Source organism: Mytilus trossulus, chromosome 5, assembly GCF_036588685.1.
Source record: "Mytilus trossulus isolate FHL-02 chromosome 5, PNRI_Mtr1.1.1.hap1, whole genome shotgun sequence".
NCBI lineage: Eukaryota > Metazoa > Mollusca > Bivalvia > Mytilida > Mytilidae > Mytilus > Mytilus trossulus.
The window spans coordinates 35243409-35255612 of NC_086377.1; the positions used below are offsets into that span (position 1 = coordinate 35243409).

The 12204-nt window shown below is 31.0% G+C and overlaps 1 protein-coding gene across 1 annotated transcript in view; it reads right to left on the reverse strand.

Moving 5' to 3' along the window:
* The window catches only part of LOC134718794 (fasciclin-1-like), a 35562-nt gene extending 28465 nt beyond the window's left edge, over positions 1-7097 (reverse strand). Inside the window, exon 1 of the mRNA XM_063581523.1 lies at positions 5795-7097. Coding sequence (XP_063437593.1) covers positions 5795-5923 — 129 coding nt within the window. The 5' untranslated portion in view covers positions 5924-7097. The remainder of the gene's footprint in view (positions 1-5794) is intronic.
* Between the last annotated feature and the right edge of the window lie 5107 nt (positions 7098-12204).

The following is a 12204-nucleotide window of genomic DNA, read 5'->3' on the forward strand; positions in this document are numbered from 1 at the left end:
GTTGTTTACATTTATGTCATTTTGGATAGTTGCCTCATTAGAAATCATACCACATCTTCTTTTTGTATGTAACAAAAACACAAGTGATGATGCTGAGGTTGATTGGTGATTGTGTTTAACGCCCAGTGATAAATAACATGCATATTTAAGTCGAGAGCAGGCATGTAAATCTTATAAAATTATGAGTATTAGCACAATCTAGCTAGATACAAAAAGACAAATTTTCTAAAGGTGACAGTCTGAAGGAAAACATGTCACTCAACCAGGACATATTAATTTAAGTCCAAGCCGACCATGTTTTGCAATTTTAGAGAAAATGGCAATTTTAAAGTTTAATTCGGTCAGGTAATAAGCCTATGACCTCCTGTACTCGAGAAGCGAACGTTAACACAAGACCATTAAAGAAGTCCAAATAACACAAAATGTCAGAAGCGTTTTAAAAACAGCAAATATCAATAAAACTTGTAGTGTTGCAGTAGTATTAGTCAGGCTTATAACTTTACCAATTGAAACTAATTTACATTTTTTTATATACCATGTATACATTTGTTTTGTCAATACACCAATTCAATACAAATAAATACTTTGAAGTAGAAAAAAAAGACATGCAGTCACAAGTTTTACTACATAATTTTCTCCGGTCTTAAAAAGAAAAACATCAACAGAGAAAATAGTTGTGATTTTTTTCTTTGGTCGAATAGAGTGTCAAACGTATTTTATGGTTTAATAATCCGCTCTGAATAACGCCTATCTTCCAGATGTTATTTATAACATGGTAATTTAAATCTTGTTGGATATTATTATGTCGTTTTAAACATCGTATTTCAAATATGAATAGGATAAAAGATTAAGTTATTGTCAATTTAAATCTATTTAGGTCTTACTCGTGCGTATCTTTATCTTTTTATTACATAAATCCTTTACATTTTGTACTTTTGACCGTTATGACATGTATTTTAAAATATCTTTTCCTAGTGAGAAAAAAAAGCTTTTCTTACAAACTGCTGAACATCAAAACCAGTTTTCTAAGTCAGAACTTTCATTTTCAACTTTTCAAAATAAATAGCACTCAAGAAAAACAAAATGTTTATACAATAAATTCAAAGGATATGGCGTGAACGTCAATACGACATCAATATAATGATACAAATATACAAGAGAGACGACTATGAGTGGCCGTTCATGTCATTTGCGCGATTATATACGCGTATATAATTTTCAACGCGTATATATACGCGTATATTGTGGTTTTCAACGCGTATATTGTGGTTTTCAACGCGTATATTATCGTTTTATACGCGTATATTGTTAAAATAAACACGTTTATACTTTATTCCAATTTATTTATCATATACGCGTTAATATACGCGTTATTTGCATAAATATACGCGTTAATATACGCGTTAATATACGCGTTATTTGTGTTAATATACGCGTATGAAATCATTATATACGCGTTAATAAACATTCGTTTGTCTTATTGTTTTAACCAATGAAAGCTGCGTTCTTAAACTGGTTTGCATGTGACAATTGGGTTACACTAATGACTGGACCGAATGACAGGACCGAATGACAGGTCCAAATGAAAAATGCTAATAACTTTTTCATTTCTTTAAGGATTGATCTCAAATTTGAAATATAATAAGATTTTATCATTTGATAAATAAATTTAAGAAAAAAAAATAAAAAAATTTTGGTAAGAAACTTTAGAAAACGTGACATGACCAATTCTGATAATGACAGGACCAACATCGAGAATGACAGGACCAAATAAAAATGCTGATAACTTTTTTTATTTTTCAAAGAAATTATCTCAGATTTGAAATATAAAATGGTATGCCATATTTTGACACCAAAATGTTATAAAAAATAAAGATTTATTTTCAAAAACTTTCGAGAAAACGTGGCATGACCATTGCTGACTGACAGGACCAACCTCGACAATGACCGGACCAGATGAAGTTGCTAATTTCTCTTTTATTTCTTAAAATATTTTTCTGAGATTGAAATATAATAAGATTTCATCATTTGATAAATAGATTTAAGAAAAAAATTAACAAAAATTGTAAGAAACTTTAGAAAACGTGACATGACCAACTCTGATAATGACAGGACCAACATCGACAATGACAGGACCAAATAAAAATGCTAATAACTTTTTTTATTTTTCAAAGGAATTCTCCCAGATTTGAAAAATAAAATCATATGTCATATTTTGAAACATAAATGTTATAAAAAATATTGAAAGTTTAAACGTGGCATGACTATCGCTGACTGACATGACCAACCTCGACAATGACAGGACCAGATGAAATTGCTAATTACTTTTAATTTTCTAAAAAAAAAAATTCTGAAATTTAAGATAAAATTATAATCAGATTCAAGCATTTTATACATAAAGATAGGAATAATATAGAAAATTTTTATTTAAAGCTTGCAGTAATATGACCTCGACAAGGACAGGACCAAATAAAAATGCTATTCACTTTTTAATTTTGAAAAGGAATAATGTCAGATTTAAAATATAATAAGATCTCATCTTTAATACATCAATTTTGCGAAAACGTGAAATGACCAAAGACATGCAAACCAGTTTAAGAACGCAGCTTTCATTGGTTAAAACAATAAGACAAACGAATGTTTATTAACGCGTATATAATGATTTCATACGCGTATATTAACACAAATAACGCGTATATTAACGCGTATATTAACGCGTATATTTATGCAAATAACGCGTATATTAACGCGTATATGATAAATAAATTGGAATAAAGTATAAACGTGTTTATTTTAACAATATACGCGTATAAAACGATAATATACGCGTTGAAAACCACAATATACGCGTTGAAAACCACAATATACGCGTTGAAAACCACAATATACGCGTATATATACGCGTTGAAAATTATATACGCGTATATAATTGCGCAAATGACATGAACGGCCACTCATAGACGACTACATGGACAATGAGAGAATTTGTCCACTTTGTAAAGCTGGTCTTGGGGATGTGTGCCACTATATATGTATATGTACCAATTGTGAAGTTAAAGATTTAAGGGGGAAGTTCATAAGTTCATACCTCCAGTTAATTTAAAATATTTAAATGTTAAAAAAGTAACGGACATGCTTAAATATTGTAATAATAATGTGCTGTCTAAGCTGTCAATTTTTATTCAAAAGGTAGAAAGATGCTTGTCTGATTTAAAATTGCAATAAACAAAGATTTATTTCTGAAGATGTATGATTTAAAAATGTATACTGTATGGATTATAAATTATATGTTGTGATTTATATTGGGTATAATATGCTCCTGTTATTCAGTCTTCTGCGGCTGAGTTTTCTTTAATAAACTAAACTAACTAAACAAACACAAGCAGTAGCAAGATAATACGATGAACTCGTCGTATGCTCGGGGTTCAAACTTACAATATCAGTGTTTCCAAGCTAGTGATATACATGTAGTAGTTGAACTACGAAGGCCACCAGTTAAGACACGGAAGCCCAACAAAAATTAATACGGGCATTTTGCAATACAAGCCTTTAAGTGCACATTTATGGTGCAAATACTTCTGTATTCGTTAAATGTATACCATATACATTACTTTTTTTTTGTATACCACTTGATGTGTTTCGCTTTTTAAGTTTTAAATTACAAGGTTATTCAACTCTACACCATTAGAGGTTTATTATATAGTGACACGTTTTATTGAAGGTCAATTTGAGAGCAGATCTTTATTTCACAACAGATCTACGCCACATAAAACGTTGTATGCCATGACTTTATGTTTTTTCCCCGTTTAAGTTGTTATTTATCCCTAGACTCACTCAAATACATAATTCCTCTGTAACAGGCAGTTTTGTACAAACCAATTTCAGTTTCAGATTCCTTTGTATGAGGCTCTGGATTGAGTGTGTGTGTGTGGGGGGGGGGGGGGGGGGGGGGGTACTTTACCTCTTAATTCTTCTTTAGTTGCTTCGATTTTTTCGGTCTCTATCTTTCCTTAATTATTTTGCTTATTTTTCTATCCTTTTTTCAAAGTCTTATACCTTATTTTTTTTTTCGAAATAAAAACGATGCAACAGTGTGCTTGCACAAATGAAAGTCATACAATTTGAATATAATTGATACGCTAAAGTTTCATTGGACACTATTGAAAGACTAAAAACTTTACACATTTACAAGACAGAGGCGTATTGAGATCTTTCCTGGTAAGTAAACATGTCACATAAACATCTAATTAAATCAATAACCCAATAATTGGACACCGATACATCAATATGAAAGACAGAGATCTACATTTGATGACGTTTTACACAATCTTACGACATGTCTTTGATAACACGGTTGACAAACTCGTGACATCTAACTTTATTCGTTAATTCAGTCTAACTGAGAACGTTCGACTTAATGATCTTATCATATTCATTTATTTTTTAAATCTGCATGGTATTTGATTATTTAGTTTTTTTTCGCTTTCGATTGTAACATAAGTTGGTCTCCCATCATGCATTAGCAAAAATTTGACTGTGTCAATGTTCATGCAGCAAAAAGAAAATGCAAGTCACTATATACTCTCGAGGTCCCCTACCCCTTAAACGTGTACTGGAAGTGTTTTTTCGCTAATGTGTTCATCAATATAACGGAACACGGTGAAGGTCATATTTTCAGTCGTCACTGTATACCTGAAGTTTAATTTGTACAATCTCCCAATTGGTATAGAACCATAGATACTCCCCTTCCCCTTATTTATATTTCCCCTTGCGTTTCATAACACAACATTTCTCGAAAAAGAGCCCCTATCACCCTCTTTTCCTGACTTAATTTTCAGTTTTCAAATTCCAATATAAAGACAATTACACAAGCATGATAAATATGTTGTATGTACCTTTGATTTAAAGACTTGTTTTAAATAATGAATTGTGTTCTTTTAAACTAGAGACCTTTTTACTAATTATTTATCGTTATCTATTGTATTGTATTTTAATCTTTAGTCTAAATTAACGTACGGTGTGTACACATTGATGCCAATACAATGTATATAGGTAGTCGATATATAAAACAATTCTAGTCCACTTTGTACTAAGTATACAAAATATGAAACGTAAGGATAAAAAGCTAATAATTAAAAGGTGTAACTGTATGTATTGTAGTCCGTTTCTTATATTGATATGTAATTTATGTACATGTGTATATATATCAAATAAAAGCAATACTTCGTTTTACTTAACATATCAAGAGTTCTATGCAAAATTCATAATTTACAATACAAAAAAAAGAAAGATTTGGTATGATTGACAATGTGACAACTATCCACCAGAGACCGAATAACATAGAACCAAACAACTATAGGTTATCGTACGGCCTTCAACAATGAGTAAAACCCATACTGTAAAGTATGTATTTGCAACATATACAAATCAAAAAGCCAACAGTGCAACAGCTCTCCCAATTGATTCGATCTGTAACATCGGACGAACGCTCATTATATTTTCCCATGCTACATGACCAACATACTCCCCACATGATGTTTTATGGAGATTCTTAATTGATTATCAATTTCAAAAATCGGACGAACATTCTATTTTCCCATGCTACATGACCAACGTACATTGTACTTTCCACATGATGTTTTATGGAGATTCTCAATTGATTATTAATCTCGAAAATCGGACGGACATTCTATTTTTCCATGCTAAATGACCAACGTACTGTGTACTTCCCATATGTTTTATGGAGATTGAAACATTTTCCCATGGTCATTAACTAACAGATGGCCGAACTTACCTGTCGTAATCTATTAGTTTCCGATATCAGTTCAACGACTGTTTTAGACTTCGTGTATAAATTGTCCAGCAATACTCCATTGAAATTTAACAAAATTCCTAATAGTGCATATTTCACAAAGATCCTCATTTTGTTTATAATAGCTGAATAAACACTTTTTTCTAATAATAAGTAGAATGTAATCCTACACTTGATTGTTTATTTTCAATTATTCACATTTTACGGAGGTGGTTTTCCCTTGTGAATTGAGGAAATAATACTCCTTTCATGGACAACAATTTCGAGTTGCAATGGACCATAACAAATACAAACAGGTCAAGTTAATAATTTATCAGTTCGTGTGTTAATTGTCGTCTTCTCCCATTCACAAAAGTCATCGATTTTTTTAACATGCGTTTTATGAATGGAAGATTTATTCCCAGTAGTATACAACTTAATTTTCACACCACTCCTAAACAAATAAATATTTTACTCCATATATCTAATCTACATGAACAAAATACTTAGTGTTGTCTATTTATTCCCGTCGAAAGCTATGCACTCTCAATAGTTTTTATCTTATTAATTCCGATGCGTATGAGTCTTATTGAATGGTATATTTATAAAGCATTAATCCATCATTGAAAATCCACGATAACGAAATATACATCTCTCTTTTTCTGAGTCCCTTTAAACAAACACACATAAAAGTACTTTATAAGTGTAGAAATATTTCATTTTCTTATTTATTACAGGTGTCAAAGAAACTTTAACGACCGAATTTGTACTATTTACTTAATAAATAGCTGAAGTTTTTACCTTCCGTATATGCTTCAGTTAGTAAAAATCTATGCAAGTATAAAGATGCGATTGCACATTAACTATAGATATATTGTTTCTTGTTCAACAAAGCTCTTATTAGTAGCTGTAATAGTATACAATCTACTAATCATAGTCCTTTTTACTTATATAGATTGTTCACGCTGACGAATGAGGAATGTAAGGTTGTCAACAATAGACTTAGTTAATAAATTGTCTCGATAAAATCTCAGATAAATATACAACTTGAAACGTATTTTCGTATTGTATAGTGTTACGACTAAAAGGCCCGGATATTGGATTTTGATAGACACTTAAAATAGTTAAAATAATACATATGTGGTCATCGGATTGAAGTTTGTTCTTTTCGTGTCTTTCAAAAAAAAATAATCACGAATTGTGTTGTAATTTCAAATCGAACGGAAATCAGCCCTCACTTTTAATCCGATTGAATATCATTAAGAATACTCATTTTTAAATTGCGATCTCCATTAGAAAATAAGTATATTAAACAAAGGAAGTATATAGTATTCTAGTTTCAAGACACAACAAAATTAATGCAGATATTATTAATTTGGATGCAATAATCCAGATTTAGTACGTCTCGTCTGCTGCACTACAAACACATCTGCCTGTAAACCAAAATAGAATCACCTTTCCGCCAACATTAAATTCGTTGTCAATTTCATTAATAAATTTCATCACCTAATCACTTTGATGCCGCATATTTCAAAATGTCATAATCGTCCGAACATGTGCACAATTTGCATACAGACGGCCAAGTAGTTGAAGCGGTATATTATATATCCAATATAAAAATATAAGAATATTTTGGCGGTAGCGGTATAAATGAGAAATCACTTATTGGTTATTATCGTTACACACTTAATTAAGATCTTGTTTTTACACACATTATGAGAAGATCATCTAATTTACAGAATTCTGTTAACAATTACGAGAAATGCACATTTTCAATTATCGCATGGCCTAAACAAATACATGATGTATGTTTCTGTTTAGTTTTCGTATTCCAAAGTTTACGTCACAAGACAATGCATTCCTGGTTATAACAATACTGCATGTTAAACAAATGCATGAATATTTCTACTTTAAATATCTCTTAGATTTTGATGTTTCGCTCTTAGATAATACAACAATGATAAAACAAACTTCTTGTTTCGAAATTTCAAGTTAAGCTTCTGAAGTTCTATGTGACGACAATTGTCTTTATTTCCTAATAACACCCGGTTTAGAGCAGTGTTGACCTTTTCAATTCTATCAAGTAATTGTTTTGTACAACTTTGCGTGGTTATATATCATACTATCAATTTAACTTCTCTACTTCATGATGTTATATATAAATGTTACAGCACTGGCGACATGTTTCTACACGGTTGGGAATAGAGAAAAATATAAAACAGATCTGTCATAGTGTAGGCAGACTTCTATAAAATTGACACAATTATCCGAATTGTTGGAGGCGGTTGGACAATTGAATATTCGTTTTATTTCCTACACAGAAGTCATATTATAAATATACGGAGTGAAATAAATATATATGCAACTGTATGCTGCATACAAATGCCAAATCCACAGACGTTTTAAGCTTAAGTCTATAGTCCACAGAGAATTCTTTGCGAAAACCCACAACTTTCTTGCAAATAGAAACTCCAACTATGTATACTATTGTAGATGCATTTAAAATACAAAGTTATTTATACAAATTGGTATTCCAAATGAAAGCATTTCTTCTTTCATAAAGCTGTGTTGTCTTAAACATTCACGTGATCACACTCAGTATACATTCTCCTTTTAATAATGATGTCAACTATAATGAATAAAAAGTTTATACGAATCATTTATAGTGTACTATCAAATCGATCTATAAATCTTTTCACACAGATATCAAATCAAAACTTCTTATAAAACTCCCAAGGTCAATAACACAGTTGTGAAGTTTCCAAAACAATATATTAAATCAAAATTTCTAAAAAGTCTAAGTTGTCGGATGCGATCGATAGTCTTTATGTGCCAATCAAGGTTCTAATATAAAATATTCAAATATTCAATCAAAAATTCTTAAACGTCAAAGGTATAGTCAGTATACATGTAAATTCGATCAATACTCTTGTGTGTCAAGTCTTCCGAAATAAAATATTGATCCAACGTTATCACCCCTTGTCAATAGTGACTTTACCGCGGTCAATTTGCTTTTCGGTAATCGATCGTAAAACGTTATTTAATAGCCACTTAAACGGGAAATATTGATGATATCAGCTGACGAGCGCAAAGTTCAAACTAGTCCATCATTTGGCATTCAAACATAGACGGGTTTTTACAAGAAGTTGTTTGGGATCATTTATTTGTGTATGTTGGTGTGTGTGTGTGAAAGAGAGATAGCGAGCGGTTTCTGAGCATATTCATGATGTACATGTATTCTAACACCAGACTGTATGATGTCCATCCGTTAGATAGCCTCGAAGTTGAACTTGAAAAAAGTTTCAGGATATTTTGTTCCTCCCCCTTTTCCAAAAGACAACTTGATTTAAGAATAATTGCTAATCTAATATGGTTACAGGAACTAGATAAAAAGAAACGCAAACAATCAGTCATATTTCAAAGGAACAAGCACGATATGTATACCTTTAAAATCAACCCATTGCAATGCCGCCTGTATGATAAACAGATATTAATTAACATTTAATTATTAATCTTATAGGCATGTTGAAAAATTTGATTCAATCTGCATATCATGATTATCATTCAGGTTTAATGTGGGAATGTTCAATATAAACCAATATCTCTAATCTCCGAGTAATTAAAGGGGACAAAGTGGTATTAGTGTCTCGTCAACCATATAAATATTATTTCAAATCAAAGCTCATCGCGTTAGTAGTTTCAAAACAGCTGTCGGAAGACTTTTATCGCTGTCAATATTGAAGAACCTTTAAAGTATTTAAGACCTTTTGTGTAAATATTTGTACAAATTCTTTTCGGTTCATTGTTAGATCCGTCTTACGTTGAAATCTCGTCCTACTGCATACATGTAAGAATCCGAGGAGGCGATGTCTGCTTTTGTGTTTATTGTTCTTTCTTACTTGTACATGTATTATCAATTATGTTATTAGGCTAGCAATAACTTTTACTTGGCGTTTGCAGTTGTTTTTGTTTTCTCTGATGGATCGTTGATCCATTGGCAATCATACATCTTCCACATCTTCTTATTTTCAGAAAGCATACAACGAACATTCCTAAACTTCAAGCAGCAAATACCACTTAATAGTAATACAAAGCGCTCAGACGTTGTGCCCTTTTAAAATCTTTAAAATCTATTTTTTAAATGTTTTCATTATAAACATATTATTATTGATGTTGATAAGTTAAATGTTCTTGTTCTTGGTAGGTCGTAAAATATAACAGTACACATGTCTGCTTTATGCTATTATAGTGTATATTAACAGTACATTTGTACATGTAGATATGTGTCTTAATATTCAAAACGGTTAAAAACCAATTTCCGATTTGTTATGCTAGGCCTTTCTTTTTAGCTGAATTAGAAATATCTTATACAATTATAAATGAATAAACTTGAAACATGGAAGTTTATTTGCAAAGTGTATAGCCCATTCAATCATGTACTTTTCAGACTGATATGAGCTATTTCATTATATCATTATATGCCGCATAGGATTTTAAATGGATTGCATAACTTTTTATTACATACGAAAAAATAATCTATTATATCAGATTACACTTTCTCGTTTCTTTCACTTTTATAAAACATAGATAAAGTTAAACCTCCTATCAAATACACGTATCTTACATTACTTACACAATGTAAATATCTTTAATAGATCTATTATCAGGTATTTACTACTATTTTTGTCTCTCCCTCGTAATGTTATGACATAAACTATGACACATTCCAACGAAGATTAAACGCATTGTGTATTAAATGGATATAAATGTTTTACAATTTCTAGCGTTTTCAATTTTATATTTATAATTTTGTAAAAACAAGACACTTGTTAAAGAGAAAACAAATTCGGAGAGAGTAATATGAATGGAAAGAAACTGATTCAATGTAAATTTTCATGCAGCAACAATAATTAAGCAAAAAAGAACATTACCATTGAATTATAAACTGAATATTATTAAATGTATCCCACGACTGGTTAAAAGTAGAACGCTGAAAACATTAAACAAAAACCTGTACTTGTATTTTGTAAAATTAATAGGTATTTAACGGCCTAATAATAGGTACGTGTATTGGAGGAAGACGTTTTACTAGAACAGTGGTAAAACCCAAAGGGATAGAGGACTGCAGTTGCGGATCCAGAAATTATCATACTTGGAGACACACTGACTACATAAGAAAGGGCCCGCTCCAGTCTTGCTTCAGTGATTCCCTATATAATCTATGAATTTTTTTTTACATAAAGAAGGGGCCGGTGCCCTCTCTAAATAAGATTCTGAGGAGGGGATTTATCGTGTTATTCTGAAAAAAAGTACAAATAAGCATGTATATAAATTATGCTGTAAGTTTGTTTAGATCGAGATACCATTTCTTTCGGAATATGTAATTTGCCTTTCTCTTTGTTTCTTTCAAAGAAGGTTATAAGGAAATCGCATAGAAAATTAAATGTATAGAAGATCCACGTATGAAAAGGTGACGTCGAACAACACGACTGTCCGAAATATGTTGGATAATTCGGAACACGTGGCATATTGGCCAATAACGGATAACAAAAACCTCTTTAATCCTTGGTGAAGTGTTCAATATACTTAAGTCATTTGAAACGCATAACACAATAATTATTTCAACCATTCTAGAACAGATTAAGAAAATAATGTGCCTTTCAGACAGTTACCAAATGCAACTCCATAAGCCTGTTCACAAATTCCCATCAGTCATATTCAAGAAGATAGCAATTTGAAAAAGTAATCAATGAAAGAAAATAGCATCTTGTTTACCACAGCTTAAAAAGAAAAGATTTCCAGGGATATGAATTTAAATTGATTTTTGTCTTTCAGTCTGTCGTATATGTATGTCTAGAAGAAGGCAGATGATAATAAACCGATTAATAAAATGCAATTGATATCAACAAGGCCAATGATTCTAATTTACTGCGGGACATACTCTTTCTCCTGAGGGAGTAATTTATACGGTATATTTAGATTCAGTCTAATTGAAGCTAAAATAAAACAAATTGCAATATAATTTGTTATATACAAGTCATTAATATTCTTTGCGACGATTACTTTTCAATGTTACGTCTCCGATTGGAAAACTTAATAGAAACATAACATATTTGCTAGAAAAAAAAAACATTCTAAGAGTAGGGACTAAGTAGGAGCTGACAAAAACGTTTAACATCGTCATATGTTTAATGTGCTTTTCTCATGATGTATAAGACCACCTCCCCTCCCGTTAAATAGTTCAAATATTTAAGATTCGATTTTATGGAATTATAACGCCTACTTTAAGAAATCCTGGATTTGTCCCTGTGGCTGTTTTCACCAAAAAAAGTCAAACACATTTCAGTGTAACTTAAAATCAATTTTAATCGTAAGATTTTGTATTAAAAGAGTTGCTGGTTTATAGCTTATTT